Here is a 15007-nt window from a genome sequence, read left to right on the forward strand (position 1 = left end):
CAAGATCGAACGCTTTGGATAGATCCATAGCGCATGCATAAACTGGCCGGCTAGTTTGATTATAGTAATCAATTACCGAGGATATATTTATTTATTTGTACAAAGAGTTTTCACTACTGAGGATCGTCATGAGTCGTGAAACATTATTTTTATTATAATCCTTTTTAATAAAATGTAAAGTTTAAAAACTGAAATATTCATATATATATATACATATCTTTCAGCTATCAGAATTTATAAAAACTTAAACATTTGTAAGAAAAATATTTAAAAAAACACTTGTAGTAGAATGAAAAGTCCAATGTTTACAAAGTATACATTCAAACTCAATTATTCGACTAGAGCCCTTCAGCCTTGGTTACAAAAACAAGGGGAAAACATTAAAAATAAACATTTATCATGATATTTGGAAATTGAGATGTACAGATTGAGATATATTTGGATATTGAGGTACATAGATGTTCAGATTGAGATATATTTGGATATTGAGGTACATAGATGTTCAGATTGAGATATATTTGGATATTGAGGTACATAAATGTTCAGATTGAGATATATTTGGATATTGAGGTACATAGATGTTCAGATTGAGATATATTTAGATATTGAGGTTTATATACTTATATATAATCAGGGAAGAACCAGTAAAAAAACAAGGAAAAAACATTTTCAAAGATTTTATTACAAATATAAAAACCCTTAGTATAGAAGTGCGTCTGTAGAAGCGTTCTTTTCATTTGATTGACTAAATTATTAATACACTTACTAATTAATTGATCTTAGATTTGATGAGAAGCGGTACAGCAGTGCTTGCATTGAACCCCCGATACCTAAACTATACTTTGCCCAGTTAGATGCTCTTAATGATTGTATAGTCATAGAAAACTTAGAACAGGTAAACAGGAACATAGAAAACTTAAAACAAGAAAACAGAAACAAAGATAACTTAGAACAGGTAAACAGAAACATAGACAACTTAGAACAGGTAACATAGAAAACTTAGAACAGGTGACAGAAACATAGAAAACTTAGAACAAGAAAACAGAAACATAGAAAACTTATAACATGTATACAGAAACATAGAAACTTAGAACAGGAAACAGAAACATAGAAAACTTAGAACAGGTAACGGAAACATAGAAAACTTAGAACAGGTGAAACATAGAAAACTTAGAACAAGAAAACAGAAACATAGAAAACTTAGAACAGGTAAACAGAAATAATTAAAAACAATAAACAGGTAAACGATAAGAATTTAATTTAAATAGAAAACATAGTATTAAAATAATAACAAGAATGATCATAATACACCGCAACAAAAAAAAGATAAATCAATAATGATAATAATTTTAACAACAATAGTGATAATGATACAAAAGGGTATTGTATTAATAATGATTATAATAATAATGATAACAATAATAACAACAATATTGATGATCAATATAACCTACAATTATCCAGGATGGGTTTGTAAAGTTTGGAGTAAAGTTCCCAGGTCAAAGAATGCTTTCTGATATGGACCACTGCAGAGTTGTTCTCAGGTAGTAAATGTTTTATATCATTTTATTAATTTTCATCATCATTTATTATATATAAAGCTAGTTGACGAAAAACACTTTATTAGATCAACCGTAGTTACTTGGTCAAGTAAATTTACTATTTGATCAATTAAATCCTGATTGATCAAGTGAATTATATTTGATCGACACAATTGTGTTTGATGTTATTTGATGAAGTAAAACCTATTTGATCAGTTAAATGCTATTTGATCAAGTGAATGTTATTTGATCAAGTAAATGTTATTTGATCAAGTAAATGTTATTTGATCAAGTAAATGTTATTTTATCAAATAAATTTTATTTTATCAAGTAAATGTTATTTTATCAAGTAAATGTTTTTTTTATCAAGTAAATATTATTTGATCAAATAAATGTTATTTTATGAAGTAAAACCTATTTGATCTCTTCCGTAGTTCTACCGAAATTTCCAATCGAAACTCGAGGGAAATCGGTCAAGGGGACATACACAAAAAAACAGTCAAACAGAGAGTATTGATATTTATAGATACTAGGCTTTAAGGACTCTTCGCGCCTATCTTCAATTTCAACTTTTAAGTTTGGCTTTATCTGTAAACATCTTCACTTTGTACAGTATAAAACAAAAACAAAAAAAGTTTACGGATTTCATAATTTTTTTCGCGCATTTTCAAAATTTTACAAAAAATAAAAATGTTTTAAGCACAAAGGAATTGAGTCTTTGCAACAAATCGCAATTTTCTAATACCTATATCTCTAAAACAAGATGGAGTAAACTTTTGATATTTCAAACTTTGATTATTTGATCCATCAGAATTCATAGTTTGAAATATCTAGGGTCTACAACATTGGGTTGTTGAGATAAAGGGATTAAGAAATCAGAGTTTGTGGCAATGACTCAATTCCTTTGTCAAGTCAGAATTCAACATTCTCAAATTACAAAAATAAAAGGAGGCAATCAATATTTAAATTGATTGATTCAATTGGTTTAAATTTAAAACTGCAAATGCCATTTTTCCCAAATTCCTTTACTCTCACAGACATTTTTTTCTAGTTTTCATGGAAGTCAATTGGCAACGATCGATATTGTATTCAATTCCGGTTAAACCTGATTCAAATTTTACTTTAAACGAAAACTCCCTTTAGAAATAAAAAAATGTTCCCGCTTCTTTTCATTCTTTAACGATCAGCCAAGTTTTAAGAATTTAAACCACGTCGCCGAACCGCCAGAAACCAATTTAATTGAGCAACGGCTCAAATCTCGAAACACTGAATACAATTTCAAGTGAAACCAAGTATGTTTAGGTGGGGATACTACCCCAAAACAACGAAAGCTAATCTCCACCTATTTGCTATAATACATACTATAGTAAACAATATAAAAATAGTTGAAGATTTTTTGTCTGTTACATTATAACTTGTATGTGTATTTTTAGCAATAAAATAAATCTTATCTTATCTTATCTTAAGCCGCGTCTCAAATTTGACAAGCGGCTCAAAATTTTTAATTTAGGCCTCAGGTAAAATATAGAGATGCTATGTCCAGGGAGGCTCTTTTTCTTTTACCTTTTTCTTTTTAGCAAATTTTTAAAGAAGAATTTTATCTTTTAAAGTTCCGCTTTCCTTTCTTTCATCCTTCTGTTCTTTAATATTCTTGGTTTCGACCGGAAATTGATGTTTTAGCATAGAAATTTCCTGGACTAAAGTTAATTTTAAAATTTACTGTTATACTGTTTATTCCTTGGGGCTTTATTTCTTTATTTTTTAACAAATTAATAAAACAATTTAATCAGGATGAAAATATTTGATCCCAAGACGTGAATTATTGTGGATTATAAATAAATAAAAGTCTTGAGAAAATATTAAAAAATGGGCAGGCCCAAGTGTATTGAGTCTAAGAACATATAATACATCTTTGAAAAATAAAAAGTATGAACATTTACAGTACAACTGCTTCATTGGTGATGAAAATGCGTATAAATACTTAAAAGAAATTTCCTAATATTTACCTCCACTCCATTCACCCCCTTCCCATTACAAATCGCCCCCCTGGCCCTCTGTAGATACCCGGATCTTTCTATATATTTGTTGAGTAACTACGGTTACTATACTGGTGAACTTGAATAAATAGTTTAAATCGTTTTCTATTCTTCTACAACCTTCTAGAACCTTCAACTTTCAAATATCTTCCCATTCAATATCAGAGTTCTGCACTGGTTCAACGAGTGTCACAAAAATGCAAAGACAAGATTTGTGCTTAAAAAGAACATCAGAGTACAATTTTTTTTTTTGGCGCATCCTCTATATCTTTTTGGCCCAGTCTTTCATTTTTCACACTTTAAAATTTCTCGACTTTTAAGAAATAATATTTGAATAGTATGTTATACAATATTTTTTTTTTGCAAACGGGCCGGTAGAGTACAGGATGGTAAAAAGTCCAGTTGGTGCAAAAAAAAAAAAATATTCATTTAGTGGCCCATCATTTTTTTCTGCAATTTATATTAAACTGCCCTAGAATAAAAGGGTATGAAAATGCATTAACATTATTTGTCCAAAACTAAAACAGAGATTTGAAAACCCTCATTTGTTCAGTGCTATCAATAACTGTAACACAGCTTTTAAACAAACTTATCTTATCATGCATGAACCATTATTAATTTTTGTTTAACTGAACCCGATTAAAGGCATTTATAAGTTGTCATGTCCAATTCACATCGGCACCTTTGTCTTTAAAATTGACTTTAAGATTTATGCAGCAAAAACAAATTTCGGCACTTCTTGATGCAATAACTTGACTATATTCTGGATGTAAATGGTATTGTTGAAAATCGCCCATGCCACTTTGGTAATGGAAAGTTGGCTGAAATATCGTCTGCAGTCCCTTTCATTTGATCTAAAAACTTTCCTTCTTTCATCTGTTAAGACTGGTTAGTTTGAATTAGGACGGGGATGCATTAAATTTCTTGAAATATAAAACTACAATAAAATGCATTTATTTCTCGCCTCTGTTTTAGTTTCACTGCATCAGTATAGGCCTCAACAATATTTATTTTTTTGTTTCTTATTGAATAAAGTTTTTTTTTGGATTGGAGTTGTATTTTGTTTTCTTAGAAGAAAGAAACTAAATACTTGCCTCACATTCTTTAATTTTCTCAATTCCTATAACTTTTTAACCTGATGGCTATGAATACAAACCTCTGATATTTAAAACTTTTGTGTTTTTGATCATAAAGATTTTATAGTTTGTAATTTTAAAAATGGTACGCTATCAGGTTGCAAGGATATACGAATTAAAAGAAAAAGCTTTAGACATTTTGATTCAAGTGATTGATCAATATAATTAAAGCATTTTCAAAATGAATTAAATTTCCTTTTCTTTTTTTCATCAAAATGATGATCTGACAACTTTTGATTTGGAAGAAAATGTCAATAGTTGACATTTTAACTAGACAGATTCCGACACGGGTGAAGGTGGTGCTGTTAATTTCAGAAAAATTAATTTATATGATTTTTATTTTTAAGGAACTGTGAGCGTAATTTCAAGTGACCTTCCATTTGTTGCATGTCCGATTTACAACGATACCTTTAAACCTTTGTCTGATCAAGGATTGTGTAGTATATACTGTAACCTCACTCAATCTTCAGCCATACAAATGAGGGTGTATACCTCATCATTGTCCGGACAAAGGTTGAAAGGGTACTGTTGTGATTCAGACATGCCTTTTTTAAATGGAAGGTCACTTGCTATTACGCTTACAGTCCCTTTAATGTTTCTAAAGAGCACAATTACTACATGTTATGTCAAGTAAATGACAAGAAACCGCGCGAGTGTATACACTAGCACGGAGAGTACAGTGCTGGGGTTTCCACGAAATGATCAAATTTTTTTTGCGAACTTTTGCACATCTTTTGCGCGTTTTTGTGCAATTGTTTTTGCGTAATTTGCGCAAAACGTTACTTTTTATGCAAAACATGTTATTGCAAATAGACCAAAATTGACAGTTTCAGAAGAGTATTAAACAACTCAAGGTTTATTAAAAATTTACTTAAAAGTTGATTACTTGCCTAAGACTCTATTTTGCAACATGATGCATGATGGCACACTGAAATTCACGATGTGCTCGATCTTTATGCGCAAAAGTAAGCAAAACAAATATTTGCGCGAAACTTCCGTTAATTTTGCGCAAAAAATATGGTCATTTCGTGGAAGCCCTATTTTTAATTTGTGTTTTCCATGTCACCATTTCTTTTGTTTTGTACTTCATAAAAGAAACAAGCGGATTGCTAGTATGAAATTGGTCTCAAAAAAATCCTGTTCTGACAAAAGAAAAAAAAATACTCCTGATTTGAATTTTATTTTTGCAAGGTTTTTATTTTTTATATAATCTTCCTGAAAAACAAATTTTGATTTTGATATTCAAAATTTCAACCAAAAAAAACCAGTTCTTATATTAAGTTTCTACCAATTATATTCTTAGAAACCGAGAGAAAATTTCCATTTTGCACTCCAGGAAATTAGTTTGAAAATCTCTTTGTTTAATTAAACAACTTTGCGCTATAGTTGGGTCCAATCCTAACTTGTTGAATCATGTGCATTCAACATAATGAATTTATGTACATCATCAAGTTAGACCATGATTACCATGCTCATAGAAAACTTTGTAAAAGAATAAAAGAATGCATTTAAACGGTAAGAAAATGCTACAAAGTTAAGTAGAAATGAAATAAATGAGGAAGGTTCAAATTGGATGGTGTCGAAAAAAACTCATCTTTTGAAATATTAACTAAAAATTAATTGGGAAATAAGCTAATTTTGCTTCGTTAACGGGTAATGAAATCGTTAATGGCCCAGCCATTAACAGTCTATTACATTATTATTGGCGTTCACCTCGGCGCGAAGCGCCGAAATACAAATTTGTATTAAAAAAAATCCATTTCGTTTTCGTTTCAACCGTTATTTTTTCCGAAACGGCTAATTCGTTTTGGTAATGATTTAAAAATTAGCTGGTTTTGCCGTTCGTTAACGAACCCTTTCCGTTTATTTTTGAAAACCCCCGTTTCGTAAAAGGAACTTTGGCCAGCCCTATATATCCTTGCTTTACAACTGAAGGTCTTAATTATGGCAAATTATTTTTTTCGGAAAGAATTTGTCTATGACAAAGATCATGGCATCCACGAGGCTTGCAATGTTAATTACGAAGTAATAATCTTTTTAAATCTATTAAAAATATTAAAGTAATATTAATTTATGAACATTCAAGATAATATGTAATTCGCCATGTGTCCCATTTAATCTTGTCTCTGTTTATTATGATGCTAGATACTTTCCCAACGGAATTTTCCAAAGGGACAACTTCCTAAGGGAATTTTCCCGAATGGCAACTTTCCCATTGTGCAAATTTTCCTGCGGAAACTTCCCAAGTCTGTCATAGTAGCAGCGCTCGGCCTTTTAGACCATCCCAGCTGTAGCGCCCAGCCCCAATTACAGCCTGCAGCGCCTCAAAGTGCCAAAGCCTAACCTAACCCTTGGTAAATTACACATTTGAGAAGTTGCCGCTCAGGAAATTGTCATTTTGGAAGTCGCCCTTGAGAAAATGCCTTTGTGAAAATACCTAACACAGTCTATGTATCCTATTTAAACCTTTCTCTGTGTTTTATTTACCTCTGTCTGTGAGTCCCATAAAAACCTGTCTCTGTGTCCTATTTAACCCTGTATCCGTGTCCTATTCAACCCTGTCTCTGTGTTTTATGTAACCTTGTATCCGTGTACTATTCAACCCTGTCTCTGTGTTTTTTCTAACCCTGTCTCTGTTTCCTATTCAACCCTGTATGCGTGTTCTATTCAACCATGTCTCAGTGTTCTATTTAACCCTGTTTCTGTGTTCTATTCAACCCTGTCTATGTGTCCCATTCAACCCTGTCTCTGTGTTCTATTTAACCCTGTCTCTGTGTCCCAATTAACACTGTCTATGTGTTTATTCAACCCTGCCTCTGTGTCCCAATAAACCCTGTCTCTGTGTCCTATTCAACCCTGACTCTGTGTCCTTTTTAACCCTGTATCCGTGTCTTATTCAATCCTGTTTCTGTGTTCTATTTAACCCTGACTCTATATCTTATTTAACCTTGTATCCGTGTCTTATTCAACCCTGTCTCTGTGTTATATGTAACCCTGTGTCATATTTAACAATGTATCCGTGCCTTTTTCACCCCTGTATCCGTGTTCTATCTAGCCCTGTATCCGTGTCCTATTCAACCCCGTATTCATGTTCTATTCAACCCTGTCTCCGTGTCCTATTCAACCCTGTCTCAGTATCCTATTCAACCCTGTATCCGTGTCCTATTCAACCCTGTCTCCGTATCCTATTCAACCCTGTCTCGTGTCCTATTCAACTCTGTCTCCGTATCCTATTCAACCCTGTATCAGTGTTCTATCTATCCCTGTGCACAGTGTGAACATTCTCCGAGAGTTTGCCAACACTCTAATAGTATCCTGGGATAAAGGGAGGACTCCAATTATTAACCGTCAACCTCCATTCAGGATGAAACTGTCAGGTGTTTAAGCATGATAAAGCTTTGTAATATTCACTAGATATTCTAATATGGTTAAACATTAACAAAATCTGTATTAAAGGGACTGTAAACATCATTTCAAGTGTTCCTCCATTCAAAGAGGGTCATGCTCAATTCACAATTATACTCATTTTTCCGACCAAGCATGAATGATATAAAAAAAAATGTTTTTAAAAAAACAAATTTCAAAATTTAAAATATTTAAATAATTTTCCTAAGGTTAGAAATCTGGCAAAATTTTACCTATTATGCAACCTTTTGTTGAGAGACTTTTATGTGACAGGGTAAACACGATGCTGTCAATATATTGTTGATAAATTTAGACGCTTTTCTTATCACTACCTTTACATAGACACACACACTAAAATTCAATCTTGTTGGGTAGAAATTTCTTGTTGCCAATATTGTAAATTTGTAAATATTGTTTCTGATATCTTTGAAATCTGATGGCGTAAACCTTTCATATTTCAAACTTGACTTCATTGGATCTAGAGAGTTCATAGTTTGAAATATCTAAGGTCTACAAGTACAACGTAAAATTGCAAACATTTTAGGATAAGAATAATAGAGTTTGAGAAAATTAAAATTGAGCCGTACTTTTGTGTTTTGAAAATAACTATTTTTATTGGAGAGTTACGTGGATATTGGAGAGTTACGTGGATATATATTCTTATTATACAAAAACGGTTTTCAATTGCTTTAAAGGTTCTGTAGGCGTGATTTCTAGTTAACGATATAAAAGTCTGATATTTTCAATCATGGTTTGCTTCAAAAGTAACTTGTGCATTTATTCAGCCGGAAAACAATTTAGGAATTATCAGAATTAAACACTTGTTAAACTAGCACAACTGAAAAAAAGAACATTTTGTTTTTTCAAGAAAAAAAACCCTTAACTTTTAGTATGATGGAATTTAAAAGTAAAAATTAAAGGAATTGAGTGTTTGTAACAAACTCTGATTTTCTAATACCTATAATTTTTTCCACCTGATGATGGTGTAAAACTTTGATATTTCAAACTTTAAATCTTTCATCTTAAAGAATTCATAGTTTCAGATATCTATAGGTCTACGGCACCGGGTTGCAATTGCAAAGATATAGAGATTAGAAAAACATAGCTTGTGACAAAGACCCAATTCCTTTCCGCGGAGGAAGAATAAAGAAAACTTTAGCTAAAAACTAGCTGTACATTTTTAATACAGATTTATATTATCAAATAAATTCAAATAAACGAAATATAATTTCAAAACATAAGCAGATTAATCAGCTTGTCTGTCTGCTTGTCTGTTGTTTGTTTGTATCCAATAAACGTCAAAACGGCTAAACTGTTCCGGCCCAAATTTGTTGTGGAACCTCAAATGACCCCAGGGAAGGTGGACGATGAAATTTTCAAAAATTAGCCTGCAACAAAATTCAATTTTCATAAAATTTAAAAAATCCACAAAGTTTGTTTATAAAATCCGCAAACTATTTTGTGTTTTGTTTACAATGTATACAAAGAGAAAATATTCACAATTTTGAAATAAAAGATGGGCGCTAAGCGCACTGAAAGCCTCTTAGTCTGCACTTTACTGTTAGGAGAAACCAACACAGATATCGTGATATTGAACTGTCCATTGCAATGGAAGAAGGCCACACCCGAAGATTGAATGAGATATCCATGATATCTTTTTATAAGATTAGTTTTTATCAATTGTGGTTTCTCTAAATTGCAGAGTATATACTTGCTACCGAAAACGCATTTTAAGATAATAAAGAGAATTTAGAAATAAAAAATAAAAATAAAACTTTTTTTTCATCAGTGTTTTTATAGATGTTTGGCCCACATGCACGCGTACTCTTCCATTATTCAACGAGACTCAGAGGAACAGCTGATAGAACTCTGGCCTTTTGCGGTGGAGGGGGCAAGCTTCAGAGACATCTACCAGGAGAAAATGGAACGAGTTAAAGAACAGGTTAGATCAAATAGATTATCAAGTACAATAGGTGGCAACAGAGAAATGAATCAATTATACACGACGTCACAAGTGTCAAATATAACAAGGAAAACGAAATTTTCTCACATTAGTTGATATGTTTTCCAAGATTAAATAAAAAAGTGTAAAAACAGAAAATAAAGAACACCTATAATCACACTTATTTTACTGGAAGATAAGCACTTTATTCTAAAATTGTCACCATATTAATATTTTTGTCCGACACAGAAACTGAATTTACACTTGTGACGACAGAATACAGCTGATCTGAGAGTGTACAAATTCTACGTTGCCATCTATTGTACTAGAATCTATTTGGGGTTGGATTGGATTTATATTGATGGTTACAGGCTTAACCCTATTCCTGCTGGGGGGGGNTCAAAAAGTATTGGTCTGAGGCTGTTAAAATTTTCTGACTTTTCTTACGTACATACCCACAGCCCTCCCTTTAGGCCTAAAACCGGGCTTTAATACTAACTGCCTGAGTCCTCAGGCACACTGTAACAAACTAAATCTTTGTTTTGACCCACTTCCACTTGTCAAATTTTGATAAGATTTAGCTTTTTGGAAAGCCTTTGACATAAGGAAACGAATTGCACAAGTTTTGCGAAATAAATTGCAAATTTTTTGCAAACAACCTGTCAAAGGAAATTTGCACATTTTTAGTTTTTCTTGATTAAAAATCAGGTTATTTAAAATTTTGCAAAAATCTTTGCATATTTGAAATGGCATGATCAAGGGCTATTCAAAAATGTATAATTTTTCATTTTTTGGACAAATTTTTTTTTGCAAACATTTTTACTATATAACTGGATTTTGCGATAAAAAAATTAATTTTTCCAAATTTGCAAATTCTTTTGCAGATTCTAAAAGTAGAGCACAAGATGATGTATCATTTGTCATATTTGGACATCAAACATGGGGTTTAGAGGGGGGGGGGTCAAATTGACCCCCTCCCAGCATATCCTGGTTTTCAAGTACCCCAACAGAGATAGGGTTAAGTATAGTCTGATAGGCTTTTCAGCTTCTCCCGGTTTCAACAAAACTGCATAATAACGTATTCGATTCTTTCAATTTTCCTTTCTAATTTTTTAGTTTTTGGTAAACAAATTTCAGCTGAAGACAAATTCCAACAATAAATTGATTTTTCTTTTCTTTTTTGACGTTTTCTTGCTCATCTCCTGTCACTTAACCCCCCTTCCCCCCCACTCTGTTTTGTTTCTTTTCCCCTTTCCCTTCCCCATTCTCCCTGTTTTGGCGTCAGAGACTCAACCCAAAAAGGATAGTTTTCAAAAATGATCGTACTAACCAGTCTGGCTTTCTTAGCAGAGGTTTTGTGCGGCATCTTTCTAGCTTTATTTTTTTTTTTCTTCTTCTCTATTATAGTCTGCTCTTCTGGCATTTGCTTACATTAGCTTTCTGCTGAATTCCGTGTTCTTTGAATTTGCTTCTCTAAACTTAACAATTTGAATTATAGCTTTCCTAAGATGTGCGTTGCTCCTTACATCCTCAAATCTTTGTCGCTCACCCCTTCTTGATACATTTATTGCTTGTTTGACTTCCTGCATGATCTCCATTATGAGTTTGTTTTCCAATTTGGTTAGAACCGGGATGTCTTTAAGGTACAGGGTGTCCCAAAAAACATGGGAATTCAGTGACGAATTCGATATCGTCTTTTTAACTTATTTTTTGATTTAGTTTAGTGATACCTACTAAGAAAGCTGTAATCTGTAAGACTTTCGTCTGCTATGTTCACATTTTGTTTGTTTATGTTTTGACTGCATACGGTTGTACTTAGTAAAACAAGAAAATTGCAGTATACAAACAGAGTAAACTTGTCCGTCCTCACTGTTCATCTTGCGGAGACATTATAAACACATCTTTACAGTCTTTTATTCTTTTCATAAAATAAACTCTAGCAGACATAATAATATTATGGCTCTTGAAATAGGTATTACTATGCTAATTCATAACAAAGACGATATCGAATTCGTCACTGAATTCCCATGTTTTTTGGGACACCCTGTATAAAATGTTCTCTTGAGTAATATTGCACTTCCGGTTAAATAAAATGCGGAATTTTTATTTCGAAAAATGTTTTAAAAAATGTCCAAAACCAGTTTTTATCTTTTATTTTTAATTTATTTTCATGTTCGAACTTGATTTAGAATTTAAAAGAATTAATAATGAATATTAATCATGGTTTTGTACTGCTACTTACATAGAGATTTGGTACATTCGACTTTTTTCATTTCAGTTGTTCATCGTTTGTGAACGACCCAATTGATTCTTTATTTTTCAATCGTTAAAAAAAATTATTTCGTTCGTTTTCAAAATTATCCTTTATTTTCCAACTATTTCGGTTGTTTTCGCATTAAAAGATCGTTCAGTAAAAAAAACGATAATTTTTTCAAAATTTTTATCGAACAAATTGTTTCTTTAGTAAAAAATCTATCGTTTTTTATAAAATTTTGTTAAAGAATCGTTCCTTTAAAAAAAACCTTTTGGAAAATTCGTTTGTTCGGTAAAAAACGATCGATTTATCTAGTTCGTTTGATTTTCCAACACTTGTGCGTAAAATCAAACCTAGAGGAGCTAAGAGGTCACAAAGGGGTACACGTAATATCGCATATACTTTTAAACATCTTTAGTTTGCGGTGTAGAGCAAAGAAATGCCAGATTTCTTTTGTTCAACTCTAACATGATCTTTTCTGTTTAAACCTTACTGTCTAAGATTTATCAGATACTATTTATATTGACAATAATATTTATTTGTTTGAGATAGTATCTGCTACCTCTTCTCTCATACAAAACTGCAGAATCAGATATTGGAGCAGAATTATACTTTTACATTCTTTCCCCGTTGGCAAACTTGAACCATTGTTCGCCATTTGCAAATCAGCTGACAGCTGAATAGAAGGTTCTAGATTAATACTATCAACATAGGGAAGCGGGGGGGGGGATAATGGACTTTGTTTAATTTTCTTATATTGGACAATTTGCAAGGGTAAAAATGTGGATTTAATGATAATAGGTTAGTATTGTTGAATTGACATGACCTTTAACATTAGTTCCCGGAAATTTTAATGACTAATTATTGTTAGACATAAACTAAAATATGTTAATTGCGTTTTCTTCTTATCTTTCGTGCTTTTTACCATTGTGCGCTTCGTGTATTAGATTGCACAGGAACCAGACAGCTATGCTAGTTTGCATCATGATGCTATTTTCAAGAAAGGGTCGAATTTGAAGTGTCCTAACTCCAAACGCTTTAATTTTACATTTGTATCCCTAGACAAGTACATTTTATATCAATTTCAAGCTTGTTTAGAGCAAAGGAAGTAATTTTCAAATGTTATCAGATTTTGCTTGAGAAGTTGAGAGCGTGCACAATGTTATATAAACCCTGACTTTTAACACCTGTTATAATTTTAGAGTCACATTACATCCTTTGTAGATGTTTTCTTCATTATGCTTTGAAGCCTTAAATTTATCGTTGTATTGTGTGATATGAGACCACAGACAAACCCTAATAAATAGATAGTAGCTTACAAGGATGTAATGCAAGGAAAGTTATTTCAGAAGTGTTTGCATCTTTTGTACTGCAGTGTACTGTCTCTGGGCGGTAATGTAAACACAAGACGGATGTTACAGCCTGACATGGGATCCATCTTTCACATAAAAAAATCAATGAAATATTCTGGTAATAGGAAACTATTATGTGAATTATCAAAATTATCAAAATTTAATGCTTTAAACCTCCTCGGATACAAAACGAACACTGATGCATCTACTCTTGTTTACAAATTCCGCCCAAAGAGAACTGATTTTAATATGTACGCAGAGTATACACAACCGCAATAAAATTTCCTTGCCTTACATTCTTGAAATAATCTAAATATGAAATATCGAAGGTTTAATTTGTACACCATCAGGTTGCTAAGAAATAGGGATATGAAAATTTGAAAATTGCAATAAAAAAGTTTTTGACCTGTAGTTTATATATATTTGTATTCTAACCTTGTTTTGTGTCTATTCTCTTGTATTCTGTGTTTGTGTGCGGTATTTGTCCCAATGTTTTGATACTGCAGGATACATAATACTTGATCAACAAGGACTGGAAACTTAAAAGAGTGAAAAATCAAAGCTGTGTTTTCGAATCTAAGTATATAAGGACACGATCAGTACAACTGTTAAGATCTACGAGTACATGAGTACACGATTAGTACGACTTTTCATATATGAGTACATGAGTACACTATCTGTAAAACTGTTGAGATCTAAGAGTGCATGAGTACGAGATCAGTACAACTGATTATATCTGTGATGACATGAGAACACGATTAGTACAACTTTTCATATATGAGTACATGTGTTTCGCTACTTAGCGATTTCCCTAAAGACCTAATATATATACCGTGTGGTATTTCTCAGGACCGGATCGTAAGACTCCCTTCTCTCAACGCTCTTCATAATAAAAGGATGATAGTAAGGTTCCGAACGTTTATTTCTCTGAGCCTTCAATCTAAATAAGTTTAATAAACCCACAGAAAAAGCTTTGAGTGATAAATCATACAAATACAACAAATAATTCACTCAGGAATTAAAAAACTGTGGCTAGGAACCAACAAACACATATATAAATATCAATCATACTATAATCAAAACGATAAGCATAAGTATATATAAAAATAGTTACCACAGTGATCCCAGAATTCTAGACACGGCTAAAACTTGCAAAACGAATAAACATATACTGATATAAATTATTTACTACTCCGCGAGAAATCTTGCGCCTGCGTAGTCAGTCTGTAAACAGTTCCTAAACTAGTTCTTTCACAATACATTCCGTACAGATCCTCAGGGAGAACTCAGAAATACACAGGGGTGACAAGCAGACTTTATACACGCAGCATGGCTCGCGTA

At 32.2% G+C, this 15007-nt stretch overlaps 1 protein-coding gene across 2 annotated transcripts in view; it reads left to right on the forward strand.

Annotated features, from left to right (window-relative positions):
* Nucleotides 1-15007, forward strand: part of LOC111716519 (uncharacterized) — a 36528-nt gene that overhangs the window by 7526 nt on the left and 13995 nt on the right. For both annotated transcript variants that reach the window (XM_023492000.1, XM_023492001.1), the window contains exons 8-10: nucleotides 784-895; nucleotides 1465-1544; nucleotides 9919-10060. In XM_023492000.1, the coding sequence (XP_023347768.1) occupies nucleotides 784-895; nucleotides 1465-1544; nucleotides 9919-10060 (334 nt within the window). The remainder of the gene's footprint in view (nucleotides 1-783; nucleotides 896-1464; nucleotides 1545-9918; nucleotides 10061-15007) is intronic.

The sequence above is a fragment of the Eurytemora carolleeae genome, unplaced genomic scaffold (assembly GCF_000591075.1).
Source record: "Eurytemora carolleeae unplaced genomic scaffold, Eaff_2.0 scaffold836, whole genome shotgun sequence".
In the NCBI taxonomy this organism is placed as follows: Eukaryota; Metazoa; Arthropoda; class Copepoda; order Calanoida; family Temoridae; genus Eurytemora; species Eurytemora carolleeae.